The 25,154-nt window shown below is 33.2% G+C and overlaps 3 protein-coding genes across 5 annotated transcripts; 2 read left to right on the plus strand and 1 right to left on the minus strand.

The window, feature by feature from the left end:
* The first annotated feature begins 1,437 nt into the window (after positions 1-1,437).
* LOC7480074 (uncharacterized) lies at positions 1,438-6,329 on the plus strand. 2 transcript variants are annotated; one of them, XM_024585581.2, is made up of 3 exons: positions 1,438-1,806; positions 3,076-3,428; positions 4,065-6,329. In XM_024585581.2, exons 1-3 carry the CDS (start codon positions 1,584-1,586, stop codon positions 5,982-5,984), a joined length of 2,496 nt encoding a protein of 831 aa, XP_024441349.1. In that variant the 5' UTR covers positions 1,438-1,583; the 3' UTR covers positions 5,985-6,329. The 2 variants fall into 2 exon arrangements, with proteins under 2 accessions (XP_024441349.1, XP_024441344.1); XM_024585576.2 differs by having other exon boundaries at positions 1,439-1,806; positions 4,056-6,329.
* Positions 6,330-7,692: 1,363 nt separating this feature from the next.
* On the plus strand, positions 7,693-11,974 carry LOC7480075 (actin-related protein 7). Its single transcript, XM_052450222.1, has 8 exons — positions 7,693-7,903; positions 8,083-8,304; positions 8,418-8,559; positions 8,935-9,179; positions 9,908-10,091; positions 10,238-10,305; positions 11,148-11,312; positions 11,463-11,974. Exons 1-7 carry the CDS (start codon positions 7,826-7,828, stop codon positions 11,298-11,300), a joined length of 1,092 nt encoding a protein of 363 aa, XP_052306182.1. The 5' UTR covers positions 7,693-7,825; the 3' UTR covers positions 11,301-11,312; positions 11,463-11,974.
* A 2,668-nt stretch (positions 11,975-14,642) lies between these two features.
* Positions 14,643-16,699, minus strand: LOC7463845 (cytokinin riboside 5'-monophosphate phosphoribohydrolase LOG1). Of its 2 annotated transcripts, none has more exons than XM_024581479.2 (7): positions 16,142-16,699; positions 15,880-15,977; positions 15,739-15,769; positions 15,541-15,640; positions 15,378-15,448; positions 15,117-15,260; positions 14,643-14,964 (listed from the first exon to the last, which is right to left on the minus strand). In XM_024581479.2, exons 1-7 carry the CDS (start codon positions 16,274-16,276, stop codon positions 14,878-14,880), a joined length of 666 nt encoding a protein of 221 aa, XP_024437247.1. In that variant the 5' UTR covers positions 16,277-16,699; the 3' UTR covers positions 14,643-14,877. The 2 variants fall into 2 exon arrangements, with proteins under 2 accessions (XP_024437247.1, XP_002299938.1); XM_002299902.4 differs by having other exon boundaries at positions 14,643-14,967; positions 16,142-16,692.
* Positions 16,700-25,154: the final 8,455 nt, after the last annotated feature.

A 25,154-nucleotide genomic window follows, 5' to 3' on the forward strand; every position in this document is an offset into this window, starting at 1 on the left:
CCGAGTACGTGCAAGCTCTCTCCTATTCACACGTGCCAGATAGATCTGGGATCGAAGGGAGCGGGCCCGGTTCGAAATGTGTATGTATTGTTGGGGAATCGAATATGAGACTTGCGCCGCCTGATCACCCGTTTCAAGCATCCAACCAACCGCGTCACAATTGTAATATAATGGTGGAGACTGTGGAGTTCACTGTCTCAAAAAGGCTCGTGGGTGCTACGAGGCCATGTATGTCACAGCTGTTGTACCACTGTTTTATTAATTTTGAATCTTTTTATATTTTTTAATCATTTTAATATATTGATTTCTAAAATAAATTATATATATTATTTTAATATATTTACAACTAAAAAATACAAAATCAACTTTTATTACTGCTAAAAAAAAACCACCTCTTAAAAATTGTTGGGTACGAGACTATAAATTGTAAAATGGATCTTAACACTTTAAAACTTGGTTAGCCTAGATTACACTCACTAAAGAAGCATAATTTGATCATTAATGTGCTCTATAAAATAAGTTCAATAAAGACTTGCATTTACTGCCCAAGACTAGTACTTGCTAGCAGGGGTAATTATTTTCGATTCGGTTCGGTTTTTATAAAAAAAAATAACTAAAACCGGTTCAAACTGACCAGTTTCGATTCAGTTTGGTTATTTTGGGGAAAAATCGGTTCAAATCAATTTGACTCGGTTTTTTCCGGTTTGGCTCGGTTTTTTTCGGTTTGGGTTTGGTTCGGTTTGGTTTTTTCAATTTCAGGCTTATAAAACTGAAACCAAACCGAACCGGTCAATTTTTTTAAAATTCTAATCGGTTTAATCAGTTTTTTTTTACGGTTTGGTTTTTTCAGTTTTTTTTTTTTCTGATTTAGTCGGTTTTTCAGTTTTTTTGTTCACCTTTACTTGCTGAGTTTATTTTTGTGTAGTTTTTTTTTTAAAAAAATATTTTAAAAATATAAAAATTAATGTTTTTTTAATTATTTTTGAATGATTTTATGTTTGATATAAAAAAATTATTTTAATATATTTTGAATTAAAAAACTTTAATACACTCAACATTTTGGGCTGCATTACTACATCCGTGATCTGCGTTTTTGTAATGAGAAAGCTATTATTGCTTGAGAATCAGCTTGAAATAAGTTATTTTTTTATAAATAGCCTTGCGAAGCCCTTAGGCCCCAAATGAGTTCTCGGATAATTTACTTATAAATAGCTTTCACGATATATTCAACTTGTAAATTGGTGTCCCAATAATTTTTAAAATTGTCATAAATTATTTTTTTTTAAAAAAAATTGTTGATACATCGTAATGAGCTTTTACCAAGATTTTCAGTCTTTCTTTATTTATTTTTATTAATAGTAATCTAGCAAAGCTTATGATTGAAGAATTCTTCTTCCCAAATATATAGTAAAAAATTGTTAAACAGCCAAACAGCTTTCACAGCACGCGAGTAAAATTCAAGATCTAACTTTTATTTACGCTTCTCTCACACGCTATCCAAATTTTCTCCTCTGAAAAACCACACCCAGCAAAACAGAAAAAACCAAAACCCCAAAAAAGCCTCACTACCTAACCAAGCAACAATGGAATCGTCACAGAACCACGACACTTCATGGACCGCCGCTACTAACTGGACCATCGCCGGTGGCTCTCTCGTCGATTCACTCGCGTTCGAGTCCTCTCTTTCCCTTATCACCCACGACGATAATAATGATCAGGGTCAATCCTCCACCGTCGATTCTAAATCGAAATCTCCTCTTATCCTCTACGCTCCTGCACCCGATTCCGCTCCCTGCGAGATCACTAGTAAGTCTCTACTCTTTTTTTATTATTGATTTTTTTTTTAGCGGATTGTTAATCTGGTTATTTTCATTGAGAAATAAAATTTAATAATGGAAAATGAGTTTAGTTTGCGTCTGTGACTTCTGTTTGGTTACTGAGAAACCGAATGAAATTCAAAGGAATTCGAGTTTAGTTTTGTTGTAGAGCGGCTAGGTGTTAAATTATTTATCTGCTAGATTTTTTGCTGAATCCATTTGCCTTTCGAAGATCTTTCTTTAGTGTGGTTGCTATTTGGACACAGATAGCGAAGGGCAAAGAAAAGGATGATTTAAAAAGAAAAGTGGAAGTTTTTTAATATGCTATTTAGGTTTACAAAATCTAGAAAAAATCAATGAGTAAAAGTGCATGTTAATTACTTGTGTTTTACTCTTTGAGTAGTTTATTGAAGTTCTAGTAGAAATGGATATTGAATAGCGAAATATGATTTTCTTGTAATATAAGGTTTCAAAGTTTCTGACAAACCAAAGAGGAATTACTGGATTTATTACGGATGAATTTTGTGTTATTATTGTGGTTAATGTAATTTGTGTACGAATTTAAAGTTTAAGAGTAAATATTTGTATTTCAATCTGAAATTTCTCAAAATGAAAACGAGTTTTATGCAAAGATGGAAATTAATATTGCTTTATTCTAAAACTTGCAAGGTCATGGGTCCTATAATGCGCATCTTTGTGAAGGCGTCTTAAAACTTCTTTTGGTATTTGTGAAGTCTACCCTTTGCAAATCGGTGGCTGTTTGAGCATGTTGGAAAATTTAGGTTATATTCTTGGATTTTGTTTTGTTGCTCTCATGGAATAGTTTAGTTGATGGCATTAAAAAGATTTGAACCTTTCATCCCTTTGGTCTATTAGTTAATGGGCATTTTTATTGTCGTGTGACATTTTTTCTCCATCCACAATGGTTTGGTTGATTTTTGAATTCTCAAATGCTTATAAATTGTAAGTTTTTTTTCATGTTTTACAAGATATCTAAGTGTTATGGCGGACTAAAATTGTCTAGATGGATGAATAATGATCATGCCCATTTAATAACTGTTGTTAAAAATCAAAGAAGAGTTCCAAAAATTGTAAATTCTTTATGCAGAAATGGGGCGTCATCATTATCATCCCTTCTGTCACACAGAATGTTATTTTTTGTAATTTTCTTATTTACATCATCTGGAAGCTGAACAAGATATTTTATATTCATTTTTACCCTCTCTCTGTAAATGATCAATAATTTCTTGTAATGCAGTAAATTTTGCACAAAAACATGAAGTGAGGCAGGTTTATGTTCGAAGTACTGCTCGAGTTTATGAAATATACTGTGCCCCTGAGCAGCAGAGCAGCACTGAGTATCTGTGTACTGTTCGTTGTGGCATAGCTGCTAGAGACGAAGATGTGCTGCATGCTACCAATGTTGAAGAAGCTGTTTTGGCACATGCAAGTTCTATTCAAGAATCAGCTGAAGAGAAACTCAGAAATGGTAGTAGCCTATCCCCCAATGAAGATGACTGGATTGAAGTGAAAGCTCTTGATAGTCCCCTGCTCATCAACAGAAACAGTTCATCATCAAATTCTGATATAAAGCCAGAAAGAAACTCGCAGGTATTGAGACTTGCTCTTTTATAGACTTATTGATATTTGTCGGTTTGCTTCTTTCTAATGGCTTGGTTTAAAGGCCCCCCCCCCCAATTATCTTTTAGTGTATAATGAGTTAGCAAGAAACTGAAAACAAGAAATTGGATGTGATTGAATTCAAAAGCATGGATGTTATGTGTTTTCAATGACTAGGTCTTTTCAGGGAATATATCATTAGTAGGGTGTCGATCTATCTTGCTTTTCCAGAACTAGATGTGGATGCTATCTCTGGAATTCTTGAATTGAGGCTTGTGATACTCCTTGTAATGGGTCAAGAAAGGACTTGCCTTTCCTTTCGTTGCATGTTTGTGTTTTTCTTCTCTTCTCTTCTCTTTTGTTTTTTGGTTTCCCTCGCTGTTTGGTTTTGCCTCACTGCACAATATCACTTCCTGCACTGACAACTCTAATTCTGAGGGAGGGTTTGTTAGAAGGATCTTTCAGATGAAGTTGAATTTCTAAGGTTATAATGTATTTTCAGAAAATAACTTAGGAATTAAGAGGGTGTTTAAATATAGTCAGATTAAAGCATGAAAGCACTGAAGCACATTTGGCTCTTTACTGCTTTATCTTAATTAATTTTCAATGCCTGGATAGAACTTTCAGGATTTTTATGAAGCTACAGCAGAGATCACTGATGCAAACCCTTCCACTTCCCTTACACTCAGGCTGCTTTCGCTTCAGAATAAAGGTTATGTTTGTGTTGATGAAGTTTATGTATTTGGTGATCCTGCTGATGCAAGTAATTCGGATAATCAAGTGGGTCCAAAGGAGAACTCTGCTGGAAATTCACTTATGGCCATGCTCGTACCTGCCTTTTTTCAGTTGTCTAAAACAAAGGGTATTGGTGGAGGAGAAGATAAATGCAATATTGATACAAGGGAAAGACAGAATTCTCAGGACAATGGGTCAAAAGCAGCTGCTCCTGTTGATGTTGAGAAGAAAATTCAGGAGGAAGTGAGGTTGCAAGAAGCAGCTGGGCCTACTTCCAAACCTGTCCAGCATGAGATCTCCCAACAAGTTTCAAATACAGAGAGCAAGCCTAATATTTCACACAATCATTTTGAAGGTGTCCTGGACCAGCTTGTTTCTCGAGTTAACAGAATAGAGGATCTCTTTTTGAGGTTTGAGGAAAGTATGCTGAAGCCCATTAACAGCATTGATTTGAGGCTCCAGCGAGTCGAGCAGCAACTTGATGTGCTCACAAAGAAAACTGAGAGCTCTGCATTGGTTTCTTGCACAAGAATATCTGCTCCTGATTTTTCATGCAGTGAACCAGAGACCAACTCGTATAACAGTAGTAGTGATATCAGTTATGTGGCATGTGAAGAAAATAGGAGCCACTCACCTTCTCCTCTGACATCTGTTCTCCCTGATGCCACCCCTGTTTCTGTAAATGACACAATGTTACAACCTGGTCTGGTAGTTACTGCTCCTGAGTTCTCAAATTATGATGGTGAGGAAGAAGATCATGCGGTGGAATCAGTGAAGGAATCTCCAAAGGATAAACAAAAGCATACTATGTCAATTGATGATGCTTTAGCATATGCACTTGCTGGATTCTTATCTTCAACTTCAATCCAGTCCCAGAAATATTCTCAAACTCTTGTAGTTAAGACTCCTGATTTTACAAGCGAAGAAGAAAACATCATTGAGAATGTGACTCCACGAATAGTTGAATCTGAACGAAATATGGACCCTCCCACTTGTTTTTGTGAATCTGATGGGACAGAGCACTTGGGAAATTCACTTTCATCTGTATCAAATATTACTTCTTTAGAGGGCGATGAGAATGTGATGAGATCTCTTAGTGATAACAACTCTTCAAAAATGGTTAACGGGGTTGATGAGCAATGCCATCGTAGTGAGGGGGGAGAAAGTGATTCACAGGACATCTGTGTTGGCCATGCAGTTGCACCAGCCACGCATGATGTGGTGGGCACGGATTCATATCACCTGGAAAACGACATAAAGGATGGGGAAATTGACAATAAAATAAGCAAAACTCCTGATCTTCAGAAAACCGAGAGTCTGAAACAGTTTTCTAAAGATCAGACTGATGATGGCTCTGTTACTACCCAGGAAATAGCTGTTTCAAATGAATTAGTCGCTTCCAAAGGCACAGAAGAAGAATCTAAACAAGACATTCTGCAGAACATTGTTGAACTGTCACGGGCTTCTTCTGTAGTAGATTTTGAATCTCCAATCCTGGAAGTGAAATTTGTTTCCCAACAAAACTCAGGTATCAAGTCTCCCCTTGAAGCCCTTTTGGCTGGCATGCCTGATCTGGAAGTTGAAATTCCATCAGTTATGGAAGACAATAATGATGGGTCTAAAAATGGCGAACAGTGCAGCTTAATTTCAGTTGAGGATTTTGGAGCAGAAGGTTCTGGAACTGATACCCACATTTCAGTGGATATGGATTATTACAGTCTTAATGAGACGCCTTCAAATATCGAAGCTGATAAACTATACGACTGTCATACAAGCAGCAGCCAGGAAATGCCAGCTGTAAGTCTGATATGAGAATGAGCTGCTGTTCATAAGTAGATGCTAAGCTGTATATAAATCCGTACTCTAACCAGTACTCTGGCAACTATTATCTTCTTCGACCGCCCTACATGGCTTCTCTAGGAATTCCAAAATGGATCTTTTTGTGCAATATACGTGCTGTTTTAATAGTTATAACCAAGGTATGCGCATTGATGAGGAATTAAGATTTAATTTGTTGGAAGCTGATGGATCTGTATATTTTATAATATGTTATTTTTGTTTAAGCTTACGTGTAAAAGTGTCAAAGGGCAATAGTTCAACATACCTGCCCTTGGTATTCTTCTAAATGACATGAATTTGGCTTGTTTTTAAATTTAATATTTTTATCTTCAGCTATGTACTAAATTCAAGTATATATGAGTTTGATGAATTACTAGATCCAAGTACGTGTAGGTCTAATGAGCAACCAAACTCATTACCTTTACGCTTGGGATCATTTTAAGTGCAAATTCATATGAAACTAATAATTATTATAAGCTCTATATTGGGTCATGAGGTTTATTTATTTATTTTTATGGCTTTTAATATGAAATATTAAAATTCAAGAAGAATCATCTTCCTCTATCTCTAAATATATAAAAGACTTCTAAGGATTTACCATATTTCTATTAAAATTAATATCATGTAAGAAATATTTATCCGTCATTAATATTATGTAAGTGATATTTATCTTTTATTAATGTCATAAGAAGAAAATAACACTCCAATTCATCCATTCAAGTAACATGATAAGATTTAGGGGTTATATTTACCCTCTAAACCATCCAAGCGAATGGTTTATATTTTTTATATTATATAAGTATTCATACTTTTTATTTTCGTAACATTTATCATACACAAATAAGAATAAATATTCTTTCTTATTTATCAAAGTTTATTATTAAAATTTATTGATTTTATTATCGGTGAATTAAATCCTACAAAAAAAAAATATTATGCAAGTGTTGAGTCATCAACTATCAACCATTAATTTAATAAATTTTTTTTAAAAAATATTAATATGAACATATTATCTATTATCCAAACACTCCAAAAATCTTATTTATTAGCTTATTGAATTTTAAAATAAATATCATTCATAATTTATAACCTTAACAAAAATATATATGCTTTTTTTGGTCATTGATCAAATTTTACCATTTGTCAAATTTAACATTTCCTGGCAATGAGATTTATTGAAGGGATTAACTTTGTTAGAAATTGAAAATTTGGTATCTAATTACTGTTTATGGAAATACAAATTTCGAATAAAATCGCAAGAATCTTTATTAGAATTAAATCTTCAATTTCCACTTTAATTTTTTTTTCAATCACTCTCTTATTCTGTGCTACCGTCGTAATGTAATTACTAATTAGTAAGCAATTTTAATATGATCCCTTAACTCTTGTAATACCCAAACTTGTTCAGTTATCTTTCAAAATCATTAAATACTGAGATAAACAATTAAACAGAGGTCTAAAATGAAAGCTAAATTGAAATCTCAGGGGTATTTAGCAAATATTGTAGTTTATAAGGGGGAAATTGACAGAACTCCAATCCTGGGAAGATTTTGTAATTTATCCAAGCACAAACAAATAAATAAGAAAACAAAGGCTTACAGTGTTTTTTAAATTATTATTTTTAGATATATTAATATTAATAATAAAAAATATTTTTTAAAAACACAACGTTACCGAACACACTTTACCAAACACGACTCGGGTACTAGCAAGCACAGTTTTCAAATTGGACTACCCGCTAATAAAGAGAGAGAAGAAGCTACACAGTAAGCTCTCACCTCCAGTAACAGTCATAGCTCGAGAGGCGCTTCGTAATGGAGGCGGCGGTGATAGACGCTGGAAGTCAGCTCCTTAAAGCCGGCAGTGCAGTTCCAGATCAAGCTCCCCCCATGGTAACCATCACCATCCCCCCACCCAAGCTTCCCTAACCAACTACAATTTCTACTCTAATTTTTTACTTTCACTTCTTTTTAACTATAATTTTGCAATTCTCATTTCTATTAGGGTTTCCATTTCCATTAGGTTTTTTTTCTTTAATTTGTGATTTAAAATTATTTTAATGTCCGAGTAGATAATTCCGAGCCAAATGATACGAGTGGTGGAAGATGGAACATCAGGTGATAATAACGAATCAGTATTTGAGGATGTAACTGTCGATCCAGTGGTTCGAGGTCACATAAGGAATTGGGATGCAATGGAAGATTTATTGCAGTATGTTTTATACGGTGGACTTGACTGGGAAGAGGGAAATGAAGGCCAAATCTTGTTTACTGAACCGCTTTGCACTCCCAAGGTTATTTAACGCCTTAATTTGTTATTCTTGGCCGGCCGTATATCATTGTTTGTTAGCAGCTTGAGTTTAGTGAGGATGGTGTTAGAAAACCTAATTGAATTTTTACATTACAGGCTGTGAGAGAACAACTGGTGCAATTGATGTTTGAGACGTTTAATGTTTCGGGATTTTATGCATCGGAGCAGGCGGTGTTGTCTCTTTATGCAGTTGGGCGTATCTCTGGGTGCACTGTTGATATTGGTCATGGAAAGATTGGTATGTAAAACCTATCTTTTTAAGCTAAAGTATTTGTCATTGGATATCTTCACTTTCAATCATTGCACGCTGTCGATGTGCATAAGTTTTATTTTTATTCTTATGCGTGAAGAATGTTCTATTTCTTAATTAGTCCCTCTTCATGTAACTGCGGAGCAGCACTTTTGATGATGAGAACCGGAGATTCGTGAAGCTTAATTTGCTTGGTGGTTTGCACTTGATAATCACTTATTTTCGTTTTTTATTTTCAATTTCAAATTAGCAGTTGAACATTAGCTTAAAAAAGAAATAACTGGGTGGGAAGCGAGTGCCTTTGATTGGGTTAGTTTTTTGGCTGAGGTGTGATCTCTGTTTGTTTTTTAACAATATTGCCAGATATTGCACCAGTACTTGAAGGTGCTGTTCAGCACATTGCTTCGAGAAGATATGAAATTGGTGGTGTTGATTTGACAAAGTTACTTGCCCAAGAACTGGGTAAATCTAATCCTCTGGTGAATCTTAATGCCTCTGATGTCGAGATGTTAAAAGTAAAGTACTCATGTTGTGCTGAAGATGAGCTTGCTTATGAGAAGACCCAAAGGTCAAGTGATGAGGAGGAGCATACCCTTCCTGATGGACAGGTTTGTTTTGGTGTTGTTTTAAAAACTAGCCTGGAACCCAATCAGGTTCAACCAGGGTGAACCTGAGTTCAAGCTATGATGTCAGAATTGTGAAGTAAATAAATGATCTAATAATGACAGCAAGCTACTTTTACGTGATAAACTTCTCTTTGAAGTATAGGTAATATGTGGAACAGTTACGCTAACATGTAATCTAATGACCCATTGGTTCTGTGGCTTATTCTCACCCTCTTGGTCCACGTTCAAGCTATTATTTCTCTTCTTGTCTAAAATTTTTGTAATTCAAACATCATCCAAATGGCCAGGTTGATGTAGCATTTTCTTCTCTAACCACTAGTTGACCTATAGTTAGTTTGAATCAAATGGTTCTTTGACATCTGTTTTGATGGGAAATTGGCACGTTGGCCACTTGATCGATGTGGCTGGTACAGCCAGGAGCAGGCTGCAAAACATTGCTTTCTGGTGCTAAGATTGAATTTATAGTCTTTATGCATCAATTATGTGTCAAGTCGTTATCTTGATTATATAAAATTCCTGGGACTTATTTTGGGTGAAAAGGAGCTTGGACTGTGGCTGACAAGTGAGTGCTAGGGGAGATTCTTCTTTTGTACCAAAAAATAAATAAATTTATAGGTCAGGATTGTTTGTGTTAATCTAGTATTAGAATTTTCCTGATTGACTCTTGATATGAAATTTGGTAATTCAATGCAGCTCTGAATGTTTGTCAGGTGATTAGAATTGGAAGAGAAAAATATACTGTCGGTGAGGCTTTATTTCAACCATCTATACTGGGAATAGAGGCTCATGGAATAGTTGAGCAGCTTGCACGTAGTATTTCAATTGTTTCTTCAGAGAACCACCGCCAGCTGCTGGAAAATACTGTACTTTGTGGTGGCATAACTTCTATGCCTGGTGAGTTTTATTTATTTATTTATTAATTGAAATCTGTATGAAGTTGTTTAAGCATGACTTCTTTTTGTTGCTTCACTTCCTTCTTGATCAGAAAGAATTTGTTGCTTGGGATGGCTTATAGATTGTTACACTGATGCCTGCTGCAGGTTTTGAAGATAGGTTTCAGAAAGAAGCAAGCCTGTGCTCATCAGCTATTAGTCCTTCACTTGTAAAGGTAAATGATTAGACAGACTTTTATTTATTGATTGTTTCCTTAACTTTTGGGTTTCACATTTATTGTGTGCATGCTTTACTGTAATTATCGTTATGAGCGCCACACCCTGTTATGTGAGGATGCTGATTGTTGGCAAGGTTGGCATGAGCAATGAGCATGTGGAGTGATGGGAGCACTTTGCTTCTTTCCTGCTTGCTGGTGCATAACAATCCTCAGATGCTTTGGATTTTTCTGACTCACGTATTCTGTCCATAGATTGCCATATAATGCTTTCCTTTTTATTTGAAGAAGCTGCACATTGTCCCATTGCATATTTCCTTTGTGAAGTTTTCATAAGCAATACATATTTTAGGTAGTTGTCAGTATATCAATTTTTCTTAGAAGTACAATTATTTGAATATTATAGGTTTCATAGAAGGGTTATTTTGACTGAAAATATCACATATCATAATTGAAATCACTCTTTCTACAATGTTTAGAGATATTTATTGCTTTTGTTACCTTTAGGTCAATATCCTCCATGTTAATATTTACCAGTATTTCTAGTGAAAGAATAAATGAAACAAGATCAAATAACAAATTAAAAGTTCATTAAATGGTAACCTATATCCTCTCTTATGTATAGTTTCAAGACATTTGCTTTATAAGTTTGTCATCATAGAATACGTCAACAGTTTCTTAAATTCCCACATAGTTTCACACACCAGTTTATGAGTAACAGTTGACAGTTCTCTCCTCCTGGAAGTAGTGGAAATGGTTTTGCTGTTCATTTGCGCTTTCTATTCTTTTGGTATATTCTCTCATGCAGAACATTTCAAAATTCGTATTTGTGTTCCTTACAGCCTCCAGAATATATGCCCGATAAGTTGACGGAGTACTCTGCATGGGTGGGTGGTGCCATACTTGCCAAAGTTGTGTTCCCTCAGAATCAGCATGTTACCAAGGGAGATTACGATGAAACTGGACCGTCCATTGTCCATCGGAAATGTTTTTGACACTTAATATTAGTGAGTTGCCAAGTGTTTTCTTCGCCATACTTGTATTATAGTAGATGGTTAGGATGGCACAGAACAATAGACCGGCAGGCTTGTCAACTTGTAAGAAATGCCAGCACACAATAGATTCCCTTTTAACCTTGAAACAATTCTCGTTTACAGAAGTCCGGCAGTTGTTATTTGACAGCAGCAAGCAGGATAACCCTTTTACGCGGGATTGGATTTAAAACAGAGTAAACTTCTTGACATTTCCATAAAATGACCAACAAGAGCTATATTATTTCAGATATAGCATCAAGAGGGGCAAACTTTAGGAATTGAATTGGAAGAGTGAAAGATCTGTCCTCTCACGTGTGTAACATGCACGCATGCATCTCACCGTTGTTGTGTATTTGTAGCAAGCTCTGCTCCCAGGTCATCTTCAACGTCCAAGGTAGGTGCCCAAATATTAGGATTCTAATTTTTTTCTCTCTTTTCGTAGCCTTTTAAAATGGCATAGTCCAGGTGTGTTACTACAGTAGAAGGTTTATCAACACTTTCACCGACAGTTCATTTGAGCTGGACATTGGCATGCCGGCGACTATAGAGGAAAAAAAAGTCAAGGAACTGCTCTATTGATGAGAAGAATCATAACAAATTCAAATGATTGAGAGTTTGATTAGGTTGTCATTCTTGCTACTTCTTGATAAGCTCGGCCTTACTTTTTTCTGATCCATGATCTTCCCTGAAGACGACGTTGATGCTACTCGTCCTCCACTCAAAGTGGACGGTTTTAGGGACAAAATTTTTTTAACCTAGACGAGTAAAATATGTAGGTTGACTTTCTAGGTTAGAAATAGCCTGAGATGTTTCCTCTTCCTATTGGGGCCGAAACCTAACCTAAAGTCTGTTGTGAAGTTTCAAGGAAGCCTCAGAGCTCCGCTGGTGCTCATGCTAATTTGATGAGTTCGTAGATTTTTATAGTTTCGTGGGACAACATTTTTGCTTAGTTTGCAACGTTCGTTCTTAGTTTCGTGGTTTTTATTTTTTTAACTAACATTCTGCTCCCACTTGCTTACTTCGGTAACTGCGCTTAAAATTCTACATAGAAATGAATGATGCTCTTATAGGGGGAATTAACGGTGGAAATTAGCAGAAACATTGAGGAATAAGTGGCTTCTGAATGGACAAAAATCTAAATTGCTTTGACAAACTCTGCCTTCTGGACAGTTCCTTGCTCCACCTATTGATTTTTTTAAAAAATAATAATAATCAGCACTGTTTTTTTTAAATTGACAAAATAACTCGGTTTAATTTTTTTTTAATGAAATAACACAATTTTGTACATGTTACAGTTAAAAATAATGAGGTTGTAAAAAGTCGAGGTTGAGAATATCTAATTCTAAAGAGATTATTAAAAAAGGTGGGCACAAATTTCAAAGAAGAAAGATAACAAAAAAATAAAACAAAAGAAAAAATCCTGATAACATCGGGGTTTTGATTATAATATTATTATTATCATTGAAAATATCTTGATGATATAAATAAGACGATACTAGAAAGATCATCAATGTAAATGGAATAGCTACACTCTTTGTTAAAAGACAAGTGAACAATTATAATAAGAAGATAAGAGAGATAAAGAAATAATAATAGAAAAAAGACATAGAAGACATTTCAAAACTTTGATTATGACACTACTTGTACTATGAAAAAGATCACGATAAGATAAATTCAATGACATCAAGGGTCACCAACAATGACTGAAATGGGTCACACATAGTGAGTGACTCATTTGCTTTTAGTAAGAGAATGTGACCCACTTTTATCACTTATCATGATTTTTCCTGGAAATATTATATTTATCTTATTGAAACCTTTCTGATTCTAGGTATCATAATTATAACTCTTTTATACTTATGAGATATCTTTTCTCTTTTTTAATTTTTTTTTAATTTATGCCAACTTATTTTAACACTTTTTCTATAGGTCAATATTTCTACTATGGACTTTTTATAAAGTTACTATATTTCTAATTATGATTTGTATTAAACTGCGCTACTTTACTAATCTTTATTTACTTTGTTTTATTTGAACAATTTTTTTAAAACAGTGCTAATGGGGGAAATTCCCCCACCTATTTCCTTTTTCAAAGATGAATTGATGGATGCAATTTTATATGTCTGCAAATGTGGAAGCAACTGAATTTCGTGACGAGACGGGACTATCCATCCTATTCTAGATTCCTACCACATAGGCATGTGAGTGCGCGCTTGACACAGGATTTGCCAGCAATGCTTGAGATAAAAAAGCCTCTACAAAATCTCCTAATTTCTTCATGATAATGTTCTTTTTTTTATTCATTGTCGTTGTCCCTCCGTGAGGAGTGATTACCGTATCGTTTTTTCACGCGCCAATGGTTTTGAATAAGAAACTTCTTTCAATATGGTTTTCTCCTTTTTTTTCTTTCAGATTGCAACTAAAAGTAGGAGGAAGTGTTTGTAGAAAGCTGTATTGTATGCATGCATTGCATACTTCTTGAGTGCCGTTGTGTTGAAATTTTAAGAGTAAGTGAAGGCAAGGATTTCGGCTAAAACTAGGGCTGATCTTTAGAACATGGGGCTCTGCCGGCTTCGACGAGTGGATGTTTAGAACATGGGGCTCCGCCGGCTTCTTACTGTTTTCAATCTTCGAAATTCCAAAACCACAACTAAATATTTCGCTTTTGGAAAAGACATTCCAACGACAACGTCTTTGGAAGTTTGGATTTCTCTACAAATGGAGAAACTGCCATATATATATATATATAAGAATAAAATTTTAGGGAACAAGTCATGATTACGATCCATTCGGCCCATCCCTTCTGTTGCCCGTCATTTCCAGCTTCACGTGTGGATTTATTGCCAATTTTCTTACAGTGAGACTGGCTCTGCGCTGCAGAAAAAAACCCTACACTCTTCTTTACAAATGGTGGTTATCAAAATAGGAGTTGAAAAGGCACTAAGCAACAAACCTGTCAATTATGATTTCAGACGTCCTGGTGGCAATACAGCCAAAATCAGAATGCACCAATCCACTCATCGGAATCTAATAAACGATTGGGCCCAGAAGCAAGTGGACAGAGTTCTCTCGCCGCTCCCGGCCCAAGAAAATTAATTCCCACAGTGAACAACGATTTATCATTCTATCCCTCTCAGTCTCTCTGCCCTTTCCTCTGTTCCCAGGTCACATTTCTATGCTTTTTTGACATGGTCAATGGCCAGATGACAGGAGGGTAGAGAAAGTACTTGAGAATCTCTTATTATTCAACTGGTTTAAGGAGAGCTAGAACATTCATGAATATAAAAATGGGTGATTAAGACATGGGAGAAAGTACTTGAGAATCTCTTATTATTCAACTGGTTTAAGGAGAGCTAGAACATTCATGAATATAAAAATGGGTGATTAAGACATGGGATCTGGATCCCCACTGAAGAGATATTTGTTAACTTGCTGTCCTTTTCTTTTTTATTAAAATGAAACCGCACCCACATGTGTCTTGTCTTATTTATTTATATATATATATATATATACACTTGGATCATTAAGATCTTAGATACTAGGGGTTCCCACTTGGACGAGGCTCTGATAATTGGTCCACTTCCCAGCTTTGTCTGGGTGCAACCTTGTCATGAACTGGTGCGTACTGCTGCATCATGGCAATCAAAACAATAATAAATTATTCCCTGCTTCTGTCTGAAACTTTACCCTGGCATCCTCTCCAATAATTCAGCAACCAACCCCAACGCGTATATTTATATAGACAATAAAAGAAATTGGACTACTTTTCTTTTATACCTCCATCTTCTCGATAAGCTCAGCTGCTGTTTCTGCTGTAATTACTATGTGCCTTGCAGTGTCTCTTATGAAACCTTCTTCAACTCCCTTATCGAACAAGGCAAGCAAACTGTCATAGTATCCATCTGCATTTAATAGTCCCACCTGGTAGAGAAGTGAAAATGAAAGAAGAAATACACCTATCAAAATGTATATTCTAAATTGTAAGAGTATCAATGAAAGACACATAGAATCTACAAATTAAGATCAATTTGATCTTACTGGTTTTTCATGGATTCCTAGCTGAGACCAGGCAATTATCTCTAACAGTTCTTCCATGGTTCCATAACCACCTGTTGAAAAAGATTCACTAAAACTTGACTCGGCATGTATTTTTGTTATATTTTATGCATGAGTAGTTGCCTTTGAATGATAATACATGTACCAGGAAGGGCAATGAAGGCATCAGCATGTTTTGCCATTTCTGCCTTTCTTTGGTGCATGTCTGCAACAGCTATCACTTCTCCGACGGTTTCTCCTGATATCTGTCATGCAGAGATTTAATTTCATTCTTCCACTACGATGCAAGAAGATGTTAGATGACACAAACGAATTATGCAATTATAGGGATGTAATAGCATACCTCATGAGACATTAGAGCCTTAGGAATCACTCTATACAAACAAAACATGAACAAGTGTATATGTCATTGCCGGATTTTCTAATAGCAGCCAAAAGAGGGGCAAATATTAAACGTAAGGAAATAAAAGATAGTAAGTGATACCCAAGAACATGGCAACCTCCATTAAACACAGTCTGTGAGATCAAGCCCATGAGACCTCCACTCCCCCCACCATAGACTAAATCAATCTTTCTCTTGACCTGACAATTATTACAAGGAAAAATATCTGCTAAGCAACACAAGAAACCTCCTATATATAAAAGGACACGGAGAATATACAAGTTGGTTCAGTATGAAAAGTATAAAAGGATGGAGAGTGCGATTCTTTGATTTGTTATGATCCTTGACTGTGTATATACATTACCAGCTGTTTACCAAGCTCAAGAGCAGCATCGCTAAACGAAGATTTGTACCCAGCTCTGCTGCCACAAAAGACACAAATTCTTCTTAACCTTCTTTTATTTTCACTTTTTGCAGATGTCCCTTCTTCTCCTTCCATTCTCAAAAGAAGATTAATATAAAGAGAAAAGTGATAAGGGGGGGAGATAGGGAAAAGAAAGAATGCTGAAGATACTAGCAGGAGGGGCACCCTCGGCTTTTGAATCTCCAAACTTTATCCCCGAGAGGACCCCAACCTCTTGTTCTGTCTGCTTGAGCATGTACCTGGTGCTGGTGAAGAGCCCAACAAGAGCCCATCTCCATCTCTCTGACCATATTCCCCATGTCTTGCAATTTACTTATTGGCTAAATAAATTTTCTTTGTTTCTTTGCTTTTATCGTTTTTCTTTCCTCCTGATTCTTCCCTGATTACAATTAATCCTTTGTAAAATCATGAGAAAAAAAAAAAGTTCGGATTTAGCCCAGATTCTTTGACGTTGCTCTTCTAACTTCTATTCGGCTCGGTGATAAGCCGCACCATCCGTTGCTCAAAGGCCACCTTGACTATCATCGTTCACTTTTTTTTTTTTTCTTTTTTATAGGATTTGAGATTCAACAAAGAAACCCCTTTATGAATTCATTGGCATATCATTAAGCTACGGAATTGCCATTTGTTTTTTGTTTTTTTGGAATATATAATGTTGACAACCACAAAAGTTATTGTTTCCAGAAAACCACTGGGTTCTGGCGTGTACTTCGCTGCCGGTCAGATTAATTCAATTATTGCATGTGGCTCCTTTTTTTTTTATGCAAGTCATGAAATATTTGAAATGAAAATTAAATTTTTTATCGGTATATCAAATTAAATTAAAAAAACTACTATAAATGTTAATAAATAAATAAAATATAATATGATTTGTTTAATTTAATAGGTCAAGAGCGAATTAGTCGTCTTATTCTGTTCATTTGTTTAATTTTATTGGTCTGGTAATTATTGTAGATTATATGTGTATTTATTTTCACAATCAAAATATATCCTTTTAATTTTCAAATTTAAATCAAATTTCTTTTTTTCAGTTGATCTTAACACAAACTATCAATATTTAAACTAATAGATTAGTAATCTTAAGAAAAAAATAATTTTAAAAAATCATGAAATGAGAGTTGCACCGTAACCCTAAATAACCGGTAAGTTTCTATTTAGGAGTATAGTAAAAGTTGTTTTTTACTTGAAAATTTATTTAAATAATATATTTTTAAAAAAAATATATTTCTAATATTAGCATATATTAAAATGATTGAAAAATATAAAAAATTATTTAAAGTTAAAAAAATTTAAATATTTTGAAAACCATTATTAGATCGGGACCGGAATTAACCTGAGTTTATGTACTGTTTGGATTTTATTGGACGTCTATATATATATATATATATATATATATATATATATATATATATATATATATATGTGAATGGTTCAAATCCTTACATTGTACATGGTGATGGGAAGAGACAGCCTTTTCTAACTGTAATGAATGCAACCCAGCTATGCAATTTACAATTTTTTTTTATTAAATGTTTTTGTTTTTTTATTTTAATGTGTCCGTACCTTTCTCTTTTTTTTTTCAACTAATTTTTTTTATTTTTCTATTTGAAAAAAAATAGGAAAATATAAAGACAAAAGGGATTTTCTAATTGCCTCTATTTTAGACCTTGCATTCTTCATAAAAGATCGTGCTTGTTTTTTCCACAAACACACACGCTTAATATTTGATTGCAACATGAGAGATCAATTCCCTCCCACTTCCCTTTCCTTGAAGCATCGCCGACTCCCTCTGGTCAATGTCATGATTGTAGTTATAAAAACTGTGTGTATTCCTACCTGCATGCACAGTGCACTAACCGTATGCATGCACATGCAGCGAACAGATCAGATAAAGAGGAGACGACTTTTTTTTATTTTTTTATTGATAGATATTTTATTTTATTTTATTTTATTTTATTTAGTTTTGGTTATTATTTTTTTATATATATTTTTTTAATTTTATTTTTCAATTAAATTTTTTGTTATCTTTTTTCATTAGTTTTTATACTAGATTTAGTCATCATTATTCTTATTGCTATTTATTTTCTTTTTAGTTTTTTAATGGTTAAGAATTTTGTTTAAGATTTTTTTTTTATCTTTTTTATGGTCATCTCGGTCTTATGACCAGAATTGTTGGTTTAAAAAACTAGCCCGATTTAACTTTGGTTTTTTTTTTTTTACTTTTTTTTTTATCTTTTAACTTTAGGCTATTGGACATTGAGCTTTCTAAAATTTTTTTCACTTTTTTTTCTTTTGGTTTATCCCAGATTGTGGGTTAATCAAATTAACCCAGACTCACTCAAGTTTTCTTTCTACAATGTTTCCTCACATTTAGTTTTTCAGAGATAACATTGATAAATAGCTAGATTACATGGCTTTTTTTTTGTTGCTCTTTTGTGTTGCTTTAACCATGGTTTTTAACTTTGTCCGGGTTATTGATTTTGATTGGGTCATCGGGTCATCCCAGGTCGACCTCGTTTTTTATAAAGTAAAATTATGTTGTTTTTGTTATAAAAAAAAATGAATGGTTAATGGATTGTAACATGGTTTTTGATCGGGTCACTCTTGTTTCTACCTTCCTTTTTTTCTTAAACCTAAATAGGTTTTGGCCCCGGTTTGGATGAGTCCCGGATCAACTTGTCGGGTTAAGTCGGGTTTTAAAACTATGGCCTAAACATGCGTTTTTTTCCTTTTCCTTTTGTTTTTTTTTTGTCATTGAATTTTTGTTATGATTTTTTAAAAAATTTATTTTTGTTGATTTTATTTTTTAATATTGGGATGGTTGAGAATTTAACTTTGTAACATCAATTTTTTTTATAAAGCAAAATGACATCGTTTTTGTTAAAAATAAATAAATAGTCAATAGATTGTAATCGGATTTTTAACCGGGTCTTGCAGGGTCAACCCGAGTTTCTACATTCCTCTATTTTTTCTCAAACCTGGTTTGGTTCCAACCCTGGATCGACTCGATGGGCTAGGTCGAGTTTTAAAACTATGGCGGCTTGAACATGTGGTTTTTTTTTCCTTTCCTTTTTTTTGTTGTTGAATTTTTGTTATGATTTCTTTTTCATAGTTATTTTTTTTATTTTATTTTTTAATATTTAGATGGTTGAGAATTTAGATTTGTAATTTGTTTTCTTTTTTTTTTCTACAAGGTTAATGTGGTTTGTGGGTTTGCCAAAATAATCTAGGTTGTCCTAGTTTATGGATTTGGTGAAGTGTCTTTTTTTTTTCTTTTTTTAATTGAACTTAACTTTTTTATAGTTTTTTTTTATCATATAATTAAAAAAATTAGTTCTAGAGAAAAGTTATATTATTAAAATTTATAAAGTAATAAAAATTAAAGGGTGTAGGAAACCATTATTCACTCACGCCCATTGCACCATGGATTACAGTAGTAATCCAAGGTGTTTTGCTTTTTTCTTTTCTTTTCTTTCTTTCTTTCTTTTTCGTTATGATTGGTTTTTCAAATTTGTTTTTGTTAATTTTATATTTTAATATTAGGATGATTGAAAATTTGACTTCATAACTTGTTTTTTTATTTATTTTATCTTTCTATTAGGTTATCATAGTTTGCGAGTTTGCCAAAACAACCCAAGTTACCCCAATTTATGGGTTTGGTGAGTTGTTTTTTTTAATTGAACTTGGCTTTTCTTATTATCTATTTTTTTCTCATATAGTTAAAAAAATAGTTTAAGAGAAAAGTTATAAAATTCATGAACTTGTTCACAGGTTTGGCTGGTTGCCTGATTCGTAAATTTGACAAGTTTAACCTTTTTTTAATTTTCTTTCGATTTCATCCTTAGATATTGAGTTAATTGAGAATTCAATTTCATATTTGATGTTTGATTTCACGACCGTCTATAATCTCAGTTGAGTCCACAACTTTATTCACATGTTTGGTGTGCTAGTCTGGGTAACTTAATTCATAAGTTTGATAAGTTTATCCACTGATCAAATATGTTTTTTTTATATTTAATTTTAGGTCTTTTAATTTTTTTCTTATCCTTTTCTTCATTATTGAATTAGTTGAGAAATAAAACTACATTGATTTTTGTTTGCTTTCTATAAGGATAATTGTCTCAAATAAATGTCTATTTTTAGGATAATACTCAATTTTGAGCATCTTTTTTTTATCATATAATTAAATTAAAAAAGTTTATAAGAAAAAGTTGTTAAATTCAATAGAGTCTATGACCCAGGTCGCGAGAATCGAAATCAATCAAATATGTTATTGTCTCAATATATAAAAAATTGTCATTTAAAATTTTCTTAAGATAAATTATGTTTCTACTAGTCATTAAACATTTGAGCCCATGAAATCAATCAATTTAAGTTGAGTTAGTTCTTACGTGATCTAATTAGAAACTCAAGTTAGATAAAGAGCTGAATTAAAAAAATTTAAAATTAAATTATTTGATTATATTTAATAACATTTTAAATTTTTTTTTTTATATTTTTTATATTTTTTTTATATTTTAAAAATAGATCGCGACGAGATGCACGCCAATAAACGAGCGCGTATTGTATCGTGTATGGATATTTTTATATATATTAAAGAAAAACCTTAGCTCGGGCTTTGGAATTATGCACAAAAGAAGGTTCAATCAATATGGGGGACCACTTGTACATCTCATGTTTCCTTGACAGGTGGTGGATAGCGTGTTTGTTTTCATGGTCTAATTTATTTTTTAAAATATTTTTACAAACATTAATATTTAAAAAAATATTATTTTAATATATTTAAATTAAAAAATATTTATGTAAAAATATTATACATTTACAAAATACACTATTCATTAATTTAAAAAATATATGTATTTCAATGTTTTTTTTTTATATTTCCCAATTTGTTTTCAGTATCACTAATTTGAACCAATTCTCTTACTTAAAAATTAATCTTACGCAAGCACAGCTATCATTACGCTGATTATGCCATCCTCTTGCATAGAGTATTATTTTCTAAGCTCACTCTCGTAGAGGAAGAGAATTGAACCCGCAATGCAAGTAGGCCACTGCGAACTAGGCCAGAAGCCCATCCTTAACCAGCACGAGTCACTTTGATGATGCAATCCATGCTCCGTGAAGGGAGGAGGAGTCGAGATTTACTGGTGGTGGATCCATTGTCCCAGCGGAGAAACGTCAGTAAACAGAGACTGGCATGCTGGGAAAACAAGAACCCTAGCATCAAATCCCCCCCTTTTTACTGGGCAAGCATGCTTGTATGCACGTTTATATATGCAACATCTTTTCTAATATTTAATCGATTGTTCTCTCTGATGATCAAAGAATACTCATCGATTGTTCTCTTTGAAGAAAACCTTGAACTTATAAAACAAGATAAAAAAACAAGATAAAAAAATCAAAGAAACTTCGAAAGTGTCGGGAAGGGGAGTCCGGTGATTCATGAAAAAAAAAAACCCTTTTATTTCAAGGAACAAGCCTAACTATCTATTAATAAGAGTACAATGGACGGAAACTTGAGGGGTGTAGCTTAATTGGTTAGATTCCAGTTTGTTTCTTAAAGGTCACCAGTTCGAGTTTCACAAACCTCAGGGCCACTGGAGGCTTGTATGGTCGTTAACTTCAGGGCTCGTGAAATTAGTCGAGGTGTGCGCAAGTTAGCTCGAACAATCACATTAATAATAATAAAAAAGGTCTATGGGACATTAGAAAAACAATAATTGCGCATGTTCATTTATCCTCTAAATCATTGTCCTGTCCGAGCTGCAATGCAGATAAGATCGCACAAAAAATTTAAGCTTTGCTGTTATGTTTTGTAATTAAAAAAAGTTAATCATGAACTTGAAATATAATGCATGTTGGATTGAATGATATTTTTTAAAAAATATTTATATAGTAATATATAAGATGATTTTTTTTTTAATATCGAGACAATGATATTTTAGATTGACATGGATTAACCTATCAAGTCTACAATCCTTATCATAAGATCATGATAATTCTATAGTAATTAAATCAAAATAAATTATAAAAGGTCAATTCTTAACCAACTCAATGTTAAAGGATGAGATTGTCAAAAAAAAAAAACACTAAATTAAAAAAAGACAAAAAAAACCACACGAGTCAACCCGGGCTAACATGCCAAATTCACAACCTGGGCTTGAGATCGGGATAACCCTATAATAAAAAAATTTATAAAATTCAATTTCCAACCAATTCAATGTTAAAGATGCAATAAAAAAATAAAAAGACAAAAAAACACTCAAGTCAACATGGGCTAACATATAAAACCCGCAACTTGGGTCATCAAACTGGAATAACTTCATAAAAAGTAAATAAAAAAAAATCATGAAGCTCTGTTTTCAATAAATTCAATGTTAAAGGTTAAAAAAAAAAATAAAAAGAAAACTAAATCCATGATACCGTGGTAACTCCATAAAAAAAATTGAAAAAACTTTTGAAGTCCAATATCCAAACAACCTAATATTGAAAGATAAAATTAAAAAAAATAATAAAAATAAGATTGAGTTGTTGAAGAATAAAATTTAAAAAACAATATTCAATTAAAAAATGATTCAAAAAAATAAATCGAGTTCACTCGGATCATGAGATTAGGAAAGTCTTGTAAAAATACAAGTTGGACGTGACAAGAAAGATCTTGTCTTCAATCATCTCGGACAAAATTGCAGACCTTCCAAAAAATTCTTGGAACTTCCCAGGAAAGTTCCTCAAGCCTTCAGCCACGTTTAAGAGCTTTGGATGTATTCCCTGACAATAAGAAGCTCAATTCTCAGACCATTTTGAATGCCTTTTGCCTTGAGGATCCCCTATTTCAAGGCATCCATTTTATTTCGAGGAGCTCGAAATTGGCCTTCACCTCGAGGACAACATTTTATATGTTATCCTTCAAAGAAGCAAAGGCCATTTTAAAGCTCCTTAATTCAGCTTCAATAAAAACTTTCTTCTTCCTTAGCCGTTGGAAGATAGTCTAATCTACCCTATGTTTGACAATAACCTCTTTTACATGATTTCTCTCCAGCACCTCTTAGAATAGACGCACATCATGAAAGTATGCTAAAGTCAAGATTGTTAGGAACAATGATGATAAAACCAAGCTAAAAAGTTAAACGAGAGAATTCCTTACATTAAAGGTCATCTATCTTGTAAAGGCTATATGGTGGTTATAATTCTCATAAGACATCATTAAAATGTCTAAAGGGATGATGAGAATTCTCTCCAATTGCCTCACCATTTTGAGGCCAGCCTTTCTACGGTCAGACCTCCCACTAACAATAGCCTTCATGGCTTTTCTTTCTTTCTTAGTTAGGGTGGGGAAAGAAAAGGGAGCTAGGCCAAGAATAAAAAACAAAAATTACGAAACCCAATTAAAAAATAACCCAGAACAATGATCAGAGTCAACTGTGGTCAACCTACTAAACTTACAATTCGAGTCACGAGATAAATATAACCTTGTAGAAAGCAAATAAAAAAACATTACGGAGCCCAAATTCCATCCAATCTCATGTTGCAAGATGAAATAAAAAAAACAATTAGAAAAGGGAGGGAAAAAATCCGACTTGAGTCAACCTAAGTTAACATGTAAAACTTACAAAATATAATTTCAAAGATAATCTAATGAATGATGAAACTAAAAAAAAGTAAAATAGATATTGAAAAGAAAAAAAAAACTAAAGAAAAAAAAGTGAAAAATAAAACAAAATACTATTATAGTAAATAGTATTTTGTGAATGTGACTATAATAATTTAGCCATGCTTTTTAGTGTTTTAATAAATAAAATAAAATTATTAAAAAAAATGAATTATCCGTGTAAATATAAAAAATTTAATTAATGAATTTTAAAGCATATTAGCTAGCAAAACCCCTTATCTGATCTATTATAGATTATATTTGTTTTTGGGTTTAAATTAAAAAAAAAAATTGATTTATTTTTTTTCAATTTTTTTATATAATTTTTGATTTTTTTTTGATATGTTAAAGTTAAAAATTAATTTAAAAAATAAAAATATATTATTTTAATATATTTATAACTACAGAGTCATGCTTTTTATGCATTGATAAGTGATGGATGACCTACACCTAAAACACCAACAGACTTTAAAAAGATTGATTGAACATGACATTGGCTCCGTTTGTCTACACGGCTGCAGCTGCGGTTGAAATAAAACACAGTAAATATATATTTGGTTACAGAAAAAAACGTTATTAACTGTTCATGGATTCCACCTTTTACTGCGTTGCAAATTCAGTAATCGCGAAACAGCATCCGACTGCTTTTGTTTCAACAGCAAACAATGGACAACATATTTGCGCACTGCATGCTAATTAATTAGCATGCACAGTGTAATTTGCATACACTGTACACTGTATGCATGTTACACTGTTCATGCTAATTAATTAGCATGAACAGTGTAACATGCATACAGTTCCGGTCGGACCGGTTCCAGCCAAACCGGTTCCGGTTCAAAGCTTAAAATACATTGAACCAGGTTCAATCCAGTAAAATAAAAGTTATTTTTAATTTTTAATTGTTTTTTATTTGAAAAACTAGTGTTTAACTTTATTTAATGACACTACATAAATTAGACAGAGATCGCTTGATAAAGTAGCATTTGCAGAATTTGATCGCAATCCCAATTTCGTTCTTGATTATATTTTACCTGATGTTATTGCGCGCTTAAAAAACCAAAAAAACTGTAGTCCTTGTCGGATGTATTTTATACGTGATGAAATTGTAGATATTTTAATGGAACAATAAAAAATATTTTATATAAAGTATTATTTCTTTCATGATGTAATAACAAAAGTTAAATCTACAATATTTAAATTAAAAACTATCAATATTAATATATATTTTTTAAAATTATTTTATAACTTCAATTTCAAAATCATTATTAACTAAACACATTAAACTACTTTTTTTCAACTTTA

This window comes from Populus trichocarpa, chromosome 1 (genome assembly GCF_000002775.5).
Source record: "Populus trichocarpa isolate Nisqually-1 chromosome 1, P.trichocarpa_v4.1, whole genome shotgun sequence".
Taxonomy (NCBI): domain Eukaryota; kingdom Viridiplantae; phylum Streptophyta; class Magnoliopsida; order Malpighiales; family Salicaceae; genus Populus; species Populus trichocarpa.

Bases quoted from the DNA above. Each gene is read 5' to 3' on its own strand.
- LOC7480075 (XM_052450222.1), top strand. From the start codon at position 7,826: ATGGAGGCGGCGGTGATAGACGCTGGAAGTCAGCTCCTTAAAGCCGGC. The intron at 8,560-8,934 runs GTATGTAAAACC...CAATATTGCCAG, and splicing joins TATTGGTCATGGAAAGATTG to ATATTGCACCAGTACTTGAA. The intron at 9,180-9,907 runs GTTTGTTTTGGT...AATGTTTGTCAG, and splicing joins ATACCCTTCCTGATGGACAG to GTGATTAGAATTGGAAGAGA.
- LOC7480074 (XM_024585576.2), top strand. From the start codon at position 1,584: ATGGAATCGTCACAGAACCACGACACTTCATGGACCGCCGCTACTAAC. The intron at 1,807-3,075 runs GTAAGTCTCTAC...CTTGTAATGCAG, and splicing joins CGCTCCCTGCGAGATCACTA to TAAATTTTGCACAAAAACAT. The intron at 3,429-4,055 runs GTATTGAGACTT...ATGCCTGGATAG, and splicing joins AGCCAGAAAGAAACTCGCAG to AACTTTCAGGATTTTTATGA.
- LOC7463845 (XM_002299902.4), bottom strand. From the start codon at position 16,276: ATGGAAGGAGAAGAAGGGACATCTGCAAAAAGTGAAAATAAAAGAAGG. The intron at 15,449-15,540 runs GTACATGTATTA...CTTTTTCAACAG, and splicing joins TGCCTTCATTGCCCTTCCTG to GTGGTTATGGAACCATGGAA. The intron at 14,968-15,116 runs GTATAAAAGAAA...GCCATGATGCAG, and splicing joins AGCTTATCGAGAAGATGGAG to CAGTACGCACCAGTTCATGA.